Source organism: Microcaecilia unicolor, chromosome 5 (assembly GCF_901765095.1).
Source record: "Microcaecilia unicolor chromosome 5, aMicUni1.1, whole genome shotgun sequence".
Lineage (NCBI taxonomy): Eukaryota > Metazoa > Chordata > Amphibia > Gymnophiona > Siphonopidae > Microcaecilia > Microcaecilia unicolor.
The window spans coordinates 320,341,562-320,354,129 of record NC_044035.1 but is presented as its reverse complement, the minus strand read 5'-3'; the positions used below and the strand labels follow the sequence as shown (position 1 = coordinate 320,354,129).

The following is a 12,568-nucleotide window of genomic DNA, read 5'->3' as shown; positions in this document are numbered from 1 at the left end:
GTTGGAGCGTTCTTCTGCTAAGTATTCATTGTCTGACTCACCATATGTGAGGAATATTGTACTGTATCGAGCTGAGTATGTAATGTTTTGACTATTCAATGCTTAATAAAGACTTCTACAAATTAAAAAAAAAGAATACCATAATGCCCCTATCACTCCATGGTATGACTTTACCTTGAGCGTTGTTATAATGGAGACAAACATAACAAGCAATAAAAGGCAACAGTTCTGGTCACCCCCATTAAAAAAAAAAAAAATGTAGAAAAGCTACAGAAAAAAGGTGACCAATGAGAAAAGGCTAAAGAGGTTAAGGCTATTCATTCTGGAGAAGAGATTGCTGAGGGGTGCCATGATAGAGAACTATTAAACTTTTAGATTGTAAGCTCTTCTGAGCAGGGACCGTCCTTATTCGTTAATTTGTACAGCGCTGCGTAACCCTTGTAGCACTCTAGAAATGTTAAGTAGTAGTAGTAAATTCTGAGTGGAGTGGAATGGATAAAACAATCAACTGTTTGCTCTTTCAAAAAGTGTAGAGGATAACCTAGTGGTTGGTTAGAGCACCAGGCTGACATCCAGTGAAGCTTGGTTCAAATCCTGTTGCTGCTCCTTGTGATCTTGGGCTTGTCATTTAGCCCTCCATTGTCTCAGGTATAAAAATTAAGCCCTCTGGGGACAAGGAAATACCTTTGAGCTACTAATGAAATAAAGCGTGAGCTAAATCCAAAGTAAAATAAAAACAGACTAAGGGGCATACAATGAACATACTAAGTACTATGCTGGATCATGGTCTTTCTGTTCCCTCCACCAATCTCAACCTCTTTGGTATCCAGATCCACCCTTCGTATTAGTACATAAGTACATAAGTAGTGCCATACTGGGAAAGACCAAAGGTCCATCTAGCCCAGCATCCTGTCACCGACAGTGGCCAATCCAGGTCAAGGGCACCTGGCACGCTCCCCAAACGTAAAAACATTCCAGACAAGTTATACCTAAAAATGCGGAATTTTTCCAAGTCCATTTAATAGCGGTCTATGGACTTGTCCTTTAGGAATCTATCTAACCCCTTTTTAAACTCCGTCAAGCTAACCGCCCGTACCACGTTCTCCGGCAACGAATTCCAGAGTCTAATTACACGTTGGGTGAAGAAAAATTTTCTCCGATTCGTTTTAAATTTACCACACTGTAGCTTCAACTCATGCCCTCTAGTCCTAGTATTTTTGGATAGCGTGAACAGTCGCTTCACATCCACCCGATCCATTCCACTCATTATTTTATACACTTCTATCATATCTCCCCTCAGCCGTCTCTTCTCCAAGCTGAAAAGCCCTAGCCTTCTCAGCCTCTCTTCATAGGAAAGTCGTCCCATCCCCACTATCATTTTCGTCGCCCTTCGCTGTACCTTTTCCAATTCTACTATATCTTTTTTGAGATACGGAGACCAGTACTGAACACAATACTCCAGGTGCGGTCGCACCATGGAGCGATACATTATGGATTCTCGGCTTACCCTTTTCTCCGCAGGTGTCTACATTATACAAAACCAGTTTCCTTATTTTTCGTCAATTGTGATCTGATCGCCGATACTTTGACCAAGACACCTTCCATTCACTAGTTTTGTCTCTACTTATCAATTCCTGCAATAAAATTTACCTAGGCTGTTCTCAATCAAACATGAAAACATTTCAATCAATACAAAATACAGCCATCAAACTCGTATGTCATGCTCAAAAGTATATTTTACTTTTGTTCCAAAAACTTCACTGGCTCCCTATTGAAAAGTGTCTCATATTTAAGTTACTCACCCTCACCTTCAAGGCTCACAGACAAGGTCTCCATTCCTTCCTCATAATGCTAATCATCCCATAATCCCGTACCAGACTCCTGCGCTCCGCTCACTCAATTAATGATCAAGGTTGGTTTCTCCCTAATCCTAAAGCTTTTTATCTATCATGCTTTCTTTTTCACAGCACCTTTGTTATTAGAATTCTCTCTCACCATCCATTCTGAACTGTTCTTTAAGAATTTCAAAATAGCTTTGAAAACCTGGCTTTTTAGACCAGCATTTAATCTGGCTGAGGGGTGGGGAGCTTGCATCCAGTCTCGCTGTTTGTCTCCTTTCCTCTACCCCATTCCAACCTCCATTCTTCTTACCCCTTTTCTTTTCCCACCTTATTTTCAACTGTTGTTCTAAGATTTGAATGAGCTAATGTGATTGGAAGCCCTTTTCTGTCAAATGTTGTAGTCATTTTCCTAACTTTATAATGCTTTTATCTAGATTGCAAATGGCCCAGATCTGTGAGTCAGCTTGGACAGTATAGTAAGTTTTAATAAACTACTATCAAGTTATTGTATTCCCTTCCCTCCAAGTCTCTAGATGACTATTTTCTCCCCATCTCCAGAGTGTTTCAGATTGTACAAGGTGTTTGTCTCAGCACAGCTGAACATAGAAGACTCAAAGTGGTAACAGTTCTTCCAATTATGGACTCCCTACAGCTCCTACAGTAATGGAGCTTAATTCCTTTAAAGAACTCATAAAAGCTGTCATACTAAACAGTACAGGGGAATATGCTGAAGTCATATTCTGTGCAGTATTAAATTAAGAATGAGAATCTGTCCATTTTTTTACATTGATCTAAATTACCTTACAAGAAACAACTTCTTTCTGATCATCTGCGGTATATGGTTTGTCTTCTAAGCAGCAAATGAAGAAGGCAGTGTCATATCGTCTTTCTTTTAGATTTTTAGATGTAACAGGTGTCAGCCAGTTTCCCCATTCATATAATGCCCAGATATTAGGCATACATCCTAGCTCGGTACACAAATTAATAAAATGTGCAGGGCTGCGTTGGACCTTCTGCCTCCATCTGGCAAGTTCCTTTTCATCATGATCCAATACCTTTGTCAAATGTTCACTGGAATTTATGTCGCAACTGTTTGGAATAACTAACAAGATCCCAGATTCTTCAAAAGTTTCTCTAATAGCACAAATGCGGAATGCTACCTCTCCAGGAATTGGTGAACCAAACTTGATTCTGTCTGTTAAAAACATTGGAGGTCTGGTGCTGGGATTCTGTTTAACAGAACCAAGACCAAAGTTTGGCTTAAGTTTATGCAATTTAAAAACATCCATCCATTCACTGCAAAAATCTGATTCATCTATAAGGCCACCTGGAAAGACGTAAGCATCAGGCATAAAACCACTTGAAGGGCTGCGTTGAACTAAAAGGACTTCATAATCAAAAGCACTTTTTGGCAGCCAGGTCGGTCTACTTGGCTTCTCCAAACTAGACACATGGTTGTGTTTCAACACTGTATTTGTACCTCTGAGTCCTGCCGTTATAATTAGTGAAGAGGCCTCTCTCCAGTGCTTTAATGTCACATTCATCGTGGATTGTTTCCTACCAGTGAGAAGCTAGTTCTCCTTTCAGCCTTTATACTGGCCAGTTTTAGTCTTCTGATACTTTTTGCGTGCTGTTTCCTCTTGCAGGTTTTTCTCACTCTGTAGGATTCTCAATTACCATATATTCAGCAGAGTTCTGTAAAAAGGCATACACAACAAATTATGCTTCGGGGAGGGTAATTTTATAGCCAAGCACATATTAAAAAATTCCTTAAAAACACCCATTTTAAAAAGGCAACATAGGCACCTGTGTACATCTTCATAAAATTAAGCTCCTACAATGACCTCCAGGAGCACACAAATTTATATCTGAGAGGATGGTGTACTTGTGTGTGCATACTCTATGCACATCTCATAATACTAAAACAATAAGGCAGATTTACTTTGAACTCTGGATTAATATTCACAACAAAAGAGGACATATAATATACTTCACAGACTTAAAAAAAAAATAACAGAGAATCAACAACAGAGGGTTGGCCAACGAACCTGAGTCGTGATGCACTGTGTAAGCTGTCCTTACAAACAGATTTATACACTTAAACCCTCACTGGCTCTTTGACCACCTCCTTCCTGTGTTTTGTTATTTACAAAATCTTATTATGTATAAGATCTTATTAAATTATTCCTTCAAAGTTATATTAATGGATTACTCATCTTCAGAATGTATTTTCAGATCAAGTCCGCATAGGGGCTTAGCAATATTACCGCCCTGCCCTTGTATATATCCAAAATTACAAACTTCAAATCCTCCTCTGTGTGATGTGAATCCCTCCAGTGTTGCACTAGGGGTGCTTGAACTAATCAGTACGGACCTTGCTAAGATGTTCAATGATATGCAATTTAACTACTCTCATTGTACGGCCAATGTACATTTTGGAACAGGGACACATGACTCAAAGGATTCCTGACCACAAGATCATACCAAGTAACAACAAATGTGGACAGATCACCACCATGGATACCTGAGTGCGGAGTCCCCCAAGGATCCCCTCTCTCACCAACATTATTCAACCTAATGATGATACCTCTAGCCAAGCTACTAGCCAATCAAAACCTCAACCCCTACATTTATGCAGATGACGTCACAATTTACATCCCATTCAAACAGGATCTAAATGAAATCACCAACGAGATCAACCAAAGCCTCCAAATAATGAACACCTGGGCAGATGCATTCCAACTAAAACTTAACGCAGAAAAAAAACACAATGTCTCGTACTCACGTCACAACATAACACAAAAGACTACAACACCATAATCACACCATACTGCTCCCTTCCGGTCTCACAAAACTTGAAAATTCTTGGAGTCACCATTGATCAAAACCTCACTCTTGACAACCACGTGAAAAACACGATGAAAAAGATGTTCTACACCATGTGGAAACTTAAAAGAGTAAAACCTTTCTTCCCAAGATACATCTTCCGCACCCTGGTACAGTCAATGGTAATAAGTCACCTGGACTACTGCAACGCACTGTACGCCGGGTGCAAAGAACAAATAATAAAAAAACTCCAAACTGCCCAGAATACAGCCGCCAGACTCATATTTGGAAAAACTAAATATGAAAGTGCAAAACCAGTAATTCACTGGCTCCCACTTAAGGAACGCATTGCGTTCAAGATCTGCATGATTGTACACAAAATCATTGATGCAGACACCCCAATCTACATGCTAAACCTCATGGACCTACCCCTCAGAAACGCCACAAGATCCCGCAAATTTCTCAACCTGCACTACCCCAGCTGCAAAGGACTTAAGTACAAGCAGAGGCACAACACTACCTTCTCTTAAATGAGCACGCAGTTATGGAATGCATTACCTACAGACTTGAAAGCAATCAACGAAATAACCATCTTTCAAAAATCTCTAAAAACATTCTTCTTCAACAAGGCCTACAATGAGAACACATAACCTCACTAAGTCACCTCACCAGTCCAATCAATTATGATAGCCCACCTTCTATAACTATCCCAGTCACTCTCTTCCCTCTTCTCTTCCTTGATCATTACACATTACCAACTATACCTGTTTTCCTGATATGATAATGTTAACAAATCTATGTAAGCCACATTGAGCCTGCAAATAGGTGGGAGAATGTGGGATACAAATGCAATAAATAATAATGACTGCATATACTACCCTCTGTGTGGTACTGTCAGTATTGTATTTAAGTATATGCTGTTTCAAAGTCCTGCTAAGCAGTTATGGAGATGAGAACAGTTTTGGATTTACTCTTGGAATATTGCTGAACTGGACAGTCTCAATAGCGAAGTGGATTGCTGGGCATATTTATAGTAGTCATCTGTCTTTTATCTCTGTTTTCAGTAAATTCTGCAGTACAAATTTTTCCTGTTCGCTTCTGGGGCAGTGACGTCTCCAGGTTTATATGGAGCAGCCGCTCTTCCAGTTTTTCAGCTGAAAACTTTACAGGTGAGGCATGTGTACTCCATTAAGCCTTTCTAGCTTTACAGTTAGGTTAGTTTAAGATAGAATTAAGTCTGTTCTTTTTGATAGTATTGTATGTTTGAAGATATTTTTTTGATTTCCAGGGACGCTTTCTACTTAGAGATAGAAGAAGACCAGTCAGCAAGTGTCTTGAAACAGCTCCAGCGAAACAAGGACCATGTCGAGACCCGTTTTTACTCTTTAAGTTCACAGAATTGAATGTACAAAAAATGTTACTTTTGGCACTTGGAGGCTTTTCTTTAAAAATAGTCATGCTATGATTATATGCCTGGACAACTTTGAAGACCAGCGAGTCTGTGACTGTCCTTAGGAAACATATGAGCACGTCCCTATACGTACAAACACATTACAAATTATGTTATAGATGGGAATTCAGCACTATGTAGGTTCTGCACCTTTCTCAACCTACTTATAATTTTAAGTATTCCCATTTTGTTTCTGGTGGTTTTTCATGCACTAATAAGTGTGCTTTAAAAAAAAAAAAAAAGTTACCGTGTTGAGCACCTACTGCCACCCATTTTGTAAACAATAAGGGCTCATGCAGTAATGATGTGCTAACCAGTTAGCGCATCACATTAGCGTGCACTAACTGGTTAGCGCAGGAACACCCACTTTCTGCCCTCCTAATAGATCCCCTCCATTAAAATAAATATATATATATTGGTCATAATATCTTGTATTGTATGAAGTTATGCCAATAAACAATATTTAATTAAAAAAAAAATATATATATATACACTAGTAAAAAAAGGCCCGTTTCTGGAGCCAATGAAACGGGCGCTAGCAAGGCTTTCCTGTGGCCCTCCCCACCCGTCATCGATGTTGGTGAATTGCTCCGCCTCCACCCTCAACGTCATAACGTTTGACGCGAGGGCGGTGAATTGCTCCCCCTCCGCCCTCAACGTCATAACGTTTGACGCGAGGGCGGGGCCCAGACACTGTGATTTTCGAGGCTTCAGAGCTTCGAACATACGAACCTTGGCTTCAGTGACGTCAGAAGCCAATAGAACGTTGAGGGTGAGTTTTATATATATAGATCTCTCTCCATTGTTTACATGTTTTTTCTTTTTTTTATTACACAAAAATTATGCAGTGATCACTAAAGGTAGCACAATAATATACTGGTTCAACCAGTATATTGTTGTGCTACCTATAGCGACCACTGTATAATTTTTGTGTTTACTATGTGAGCACAGTGGATCAGATCTTTTGGTATATTACGTTGAAATTAATAATTATTGCCTTCTGAACAAAAACCTTCAGTGATTCTCTACAAGTCAAGTAATTAAGTGAGGACCTCAATTCAGCTAAGATGTCATAACAGGTCGTCAGTATAAACAATATCAACAGAATATCATGGAAAGACTTCCGAAAAGAAAGGCCTTCAATGATTTTCTAAACATCTGGTAGTTGGCGCCTAATACAGCTTAGTAAAAGAGCTCCTTAGTATTTTTTAAAATGATTACTACTACTACTTAACATTTCTAAAGCGCTACTAGGGTTACGCAGTGCTGTACAATTTAACAAAGATGGATGGTCCCTGCTCAAAGAGCTTACAATCTAAGAGACAAGTGAATGGTCAGTCCGATAGGGGCGGTCAAATTGGGGCAGTCTGGATTTACTGAAAGGTAAGAGTTAGGTGCCGAACGCAGCATTGAAGAGGTGGGTTTTAAGCAAAGACTTGAAGATGGGCAGGGAGGGGGCTTGGCGTAAGGGCTCAGGAAGGTTGTTCCAAGCATAGGGTGAGGCGAGGCAGAATGAGCGGAGCCTAGAGTTGGCGGTGGTGGAGAAGGGTACAGAGAGGAGGGATTTGTCCTGTGAACGGAGGTTACAGGCGGGAACGTAAGGGGAGATGAGGGTAGAAAGGTAGTGAGGGGCAGCAGACTGAGTGCATTTGTAGGTAAGAAGGAGAAGCTTGAATTGAATGCGGTATCGGATTGGAAGCCAGTGAAGTGACCTGAGAAGAGGGGTGATATGAGTATATCGGTTCTGGCGGAATATAAGACGTGCAGCAGAGTTCTGAACAGATTGAAGGGGGGATAGATGGCTAAGTGGGAGGCCGGTGAGGAGTAAGTTGCAATAGTCAAGGCGAGAGGTAATGAGAGCGTGGACAAGAGTTCGGGTGGTGTGTTCAGAGAGGAAAGGGCGAACTTTGCTGATGTCTTCTACTTTTTTGCATTGTTTATATTGATTTTGATAGTCCTGTCCAAACTGTGCCACCAAAAGACCTATATGCAGATTAGGAAAAAGCATAGTCTTGTTGGCAAGCATATTTCTACACAACCATGCAATTTTATAAGGGCCTTCATCCTCCTGATCTAGGACTGCCCCTTCTAGCTGGGCTTGGGCTTTTAACTTCCACACCATGTGGAAACTCAAAAGAGTAAAACCTTTCTTACCGAGACACATCTTCCCTACCTTGGTACAGTTGGTACAGTCTATGGTAATAAGCCATCTGGATTATTGCAACGCACTGTATGCTGGCTGCAAAGAACAGACTATCAAGAAACTCCAAACAGCCCAGAATACTGCCGCCAGACTCATATTTGTAAAAACCAAATATGAAAGCGCAAAACCCCTAAGAGAGAAACTTCACTGGCTCCCACTTAAGGAGCGCATTGCGTTCAAGATTTGCACGATTGTACACAAAATCATTCACGCAGACGCCCCTATCTATATGCTAAACCTCATGGACCTACCTCCCAGAAACGCCACAAGAACATCCCGCAAATTTCTCAATTTGCACTACCCCAGCTGTAAAGGACTAAAATACAAGCTGATTCATGCCACCACCTTCTCTTACACGAGCACACAGCTATGAAATGCATTACCTATAGACTTGAAATCAATTGACGATATAAATAACTTTCGCAAATCTCTGAAGACTTACTTCAACAAGGCCTACAAAGAGAACCAATAGCTCTACTAATCCACTTTACCAACCCATCAGCCATGAAAGTCCACCTTCTATACTTACCCGCCTAACCACTTCCTTCTTTCTTCCCTTACTCAATCTCTGCACATTACTAAATGTATCTGATATCCTGGAATGTTAATGTAATAACAAAGTTATGTAAGCCACATTGAGCCTGCAAATAGGTGGGAAAATGTGGGATACAAATGCAATAAATAAATAAATAAATATCTAAGCATATCTTGTACCAGTCAGATTCTGACAGCTTCCAAAGGAAACAGAGAGATTTTATTTTTCTTATAATGAAATGTAGACTGATTTAAATAAGAACTCAATTTTCTGTAACACTGGGATAAAAATTTTTTCATTGTAACCATTTACTCTAATAAATTTTAGCATTATTATAAAACAGAAAAACTGAACTCTGGAGTGTTTTTACTTTGCCAGAAGGGCTTGCAGTCTCTTCTAAAGTTGTTTAGCTCCCCCCTTTAAAGGAAAGAGGGGAGCTTTACAGAGTCACCGACCAGGAAAGGGATCTAGGCATCACTGTTGATGATACGTTGAAACCCTTTGCTCAGTGTGCTGTGGCAGCTAAGAAAGCAAATAGAATGCTAGGTATTAATAGAAAAGGAATGGAAAACAAAAATAAGGATGTTATAATGCCTTTGTATCGCTCCATGGTGCAACTGCACCTCAAATATTGTGTCCAATTTTGATCATCGCATCTCAAAAAAAAGATATAGTGGAATTAGAAAAGATACAGAGAAGGGCGACAAAAATGATCAAGGGGATGGGATGACTTCCCTATGAGGAAAGGCTGAAGAGGCTAGGGCTCTTCAGCTTGGAGAAAAGACAGCTGAGGGGAGATATGATAGAGGTCTATAAAATAATGAGTGAAGTGGAATGGGTAGATGTAAATCGCTTGTTTATTCTTTTTCATCAAGCACTGCCATTTCCTCCCCTCCCCCTCCCCACAGACAGACTTCGTGGGTGTGGCTTGGATCTCTTTCAGGGAGAGAAAACTAACAACTTATAGCAGCAGCTTCTGAGAGCATTTTCCATCTCACAGATAGGCTGCAGAGAATACCTTCTCCTGCTTTAGACTTAGTCCCGCCCACCCTACCCCTCTACCCACCTACCCCTAGAGTGACATGTCTTATATAACCTCCCTATCAACCCACTCATTACTTTTACCTCACCCATTTCTATTCTTCTATCACCTTCTCCCACTACTCCAACCAGAGTTACACCTAATCACACTGACCACCCTTCAACATCTTCAGTCCTTCTGTGACTGTTCTCTTGTGCTTGACTGCTTAAATATTTTAAATTTAAATGCTTTACTTTTTGTCTATTAGATTGTAAGCTCTTTGAGCAGGGACTGTCTTTCTTCTGTGTTTGTACAGCACTGTGTACACTTTGTAGCGCTCTAGAAATGTTAAATAGTAGTAGTTTATTCTTCCAAAAATACTAGGACTAGGGGGAACACCATGAAGCTACAAAGTAGTAAATTTAAAACAAATTGGAGAAATTTTTTTTTTCACTCAACATGTAATTAAACTCCGGAATTTGTTGACAGAGAATGTGGTAAAGGTAGTTAGCTTAGCAGGGTTTAAAAAAGGTTTGGATGGCTTCCTAAATGAAAAGTCCATAGACCATTATTAAAATGGACTTGGGGAAAATCCACTGCTTATTTCTAGAATAAGCAGCATAAAACGTATTGTACTTTTTTGGGATCTTGCCAGGTACTTGTGACCTGGATTGGCCACTGTTGGAAACAGGATGTTGGCCTTGATGGACCTTCAATCTGTCCCGGACCTTCAATCTGTCCCAGTATGGCAATACTTATGTACTTATGAAATTTCAAACTCCACTTTCCCATTCCCCAAATATTGCCATTCATTTTTGCACAGGCTACACGTGCTGTAGAATAAAATTTGGGTTTATTCTTAAATAAATTCACTTTACAGAAAGGATGCACAATTATTCAGTTACATCTAGTAACCAAATTGGATCACAACTAACCGTCCGGCTCATGCAGGCCTTTTATGTGCTTTCATTTCAAGGTATTTCAATGCCACCTCTTAAAAGTTCACCTCTAGAATTCTCTGGCAAAGTCAGCACAAAATGGATGAAGTACTTACATGTCAGTAACTGCTGGACATGATCCAAGCACTTTCACAGCTACCTTGGCCTCCAATAGCACACATAAGTGAATGGGTTTTAGGAAAGATAGAAATGATGAAAACATGGGGAGCTGAAGTCTCAGGACCTACCATCTGAATATACCAAAATGATCACAAATAAAAAAGATAAAGACTACTTTTTAAAATAAAATGCCCAAGGCCTTTTTCTGGGGGGGGGGGGGGGCAGCTTCAGTTACATTGCTGTGATCAAACCTGGGGGGGGGGGGGGGGGGGAAATCACACTCCCTGTCTCACACTGCACTTGCTTCCTATTTAGGTGTGTCTCAATGAGCATAGCTGTCCAATTCAAACTGTAGTATTATGTTTCTTGTCATCTACAAATTGTTCTTCCTTTCATTTTTTTTCTATGATTATATATAGACAAATTGTAAATCACCATGAAAAGCTTCTTGTGTGCAGAATATCAATTAGTAAACCTGGAAACTTTCATGTGGAGGTGGGCAGACAGCCCTGTTACAGAACCGTTATGCTTAGGGCCCAGCAAGGGGTTAATGCTGCCTAGGCAAACAAGCACCTTAGGACCCACTACTTAACTGGGTGTTAAAATTCCCATAAACAAGAACCCACATTTTTGTGACTGCAGAGGAGGAGCCATCAGACAAGAATAACTGTTAGTTGGCTACAGCAGAGTGAAGGCACTGCTCAGGGAAGGGGGGGGGGGGGGGGGAATAGATACCTCCACAGAGAGCAATGTCAGCAGCTGACATACCAGAGGAAACAAGCCTGCCTTGGACACCATTCAATTAATGAACCCAAGAGGGACCCTCCTAAACATTTGGGACCTAGTCAGGTGCCTTATTTGCCTAAGCCTTAATCCTGCCCAGCCTCTCTTTTATTTTTTCTTTCCAAACACATACTTAACTACAATATCCCTCATTATAAAAACCTCCAAAACGGGTAGCTCTCAATCTGATGTTACAAAACCATTGTCATACATATTTAACCACCTCCTGAACTACACTTCATACAGCTTGTCCTCAGACGCCCATGTTTCAATTTGGTTAGTCTATAAGATGTTACCTGCATCTGTCCTACTTACTACAGACAGACTCTCTCAATTATATTGTGTGTGCTGTGCCCACAAGTATATAAGGACTGCACGCACGGTGCTTCCGGTGACCTCCCAGGAGGACAATAGCAACAACTGCCAGACACTCTGGACTTCCTAGAAAGAAAACAGCCAGAATGAAGTGGAAAACCATTACTAAGCTCCCTAGCTCGCGAGGACACCAAATTACCCGCATTAGGCGTGACACATGCATTCGACCATACTCATACTCTCACACGCTTTCAGGGATTGGGGGCCAGGTCTCCTCCTCACACACATTCGGAGACCGGTCACCGCTCCGCCTGATCTACCATCTCTCCCTCTATATTCCGTTCTTCTCCATGTCCGCGATACAGCACCTGTCCCTCAAACAACACCCCGATCAAACTCACCTCAGGTCGCCCACTAACACAACTTCCCTTCCGGTGCTCTGTTCTCTATGATACAAAACTAGTAGAGACACAACCTACTTCTCCCCCACTCAACATTCCGCCTTGGCCGGGAACAGGAAATTGGGTCAGAAGAGC

General features: G+C 40.9%; 1 protein-coding gene across 1 annotated transcript in view; it reads right to left on the bottom strand.

Moving 5' to 3' along the window:
- NUDT19 (nudix hydrolase 19) overlaps positions 1 to 12,521 on the bottom strand; it is a 35,847-nt gene extending 23,326 nt beyond the window's left edge. The window contains 2 exon segments of the mRNA XM_030204406.1: positions 2,642 to 3,536; positions 12,434 to 12,521. Of these exon segments, the coding sequence (XP_030060266.1) occupies positions 2,642 to 3,385 (744 nt within the window). The 5' untranslated portion in view covers positions 3,386 to 3,536; positions 12,434 to 12,521.
- Between the last annotated feature and the right edge of the window lie 47 nt (positions 12,522 to 12,568).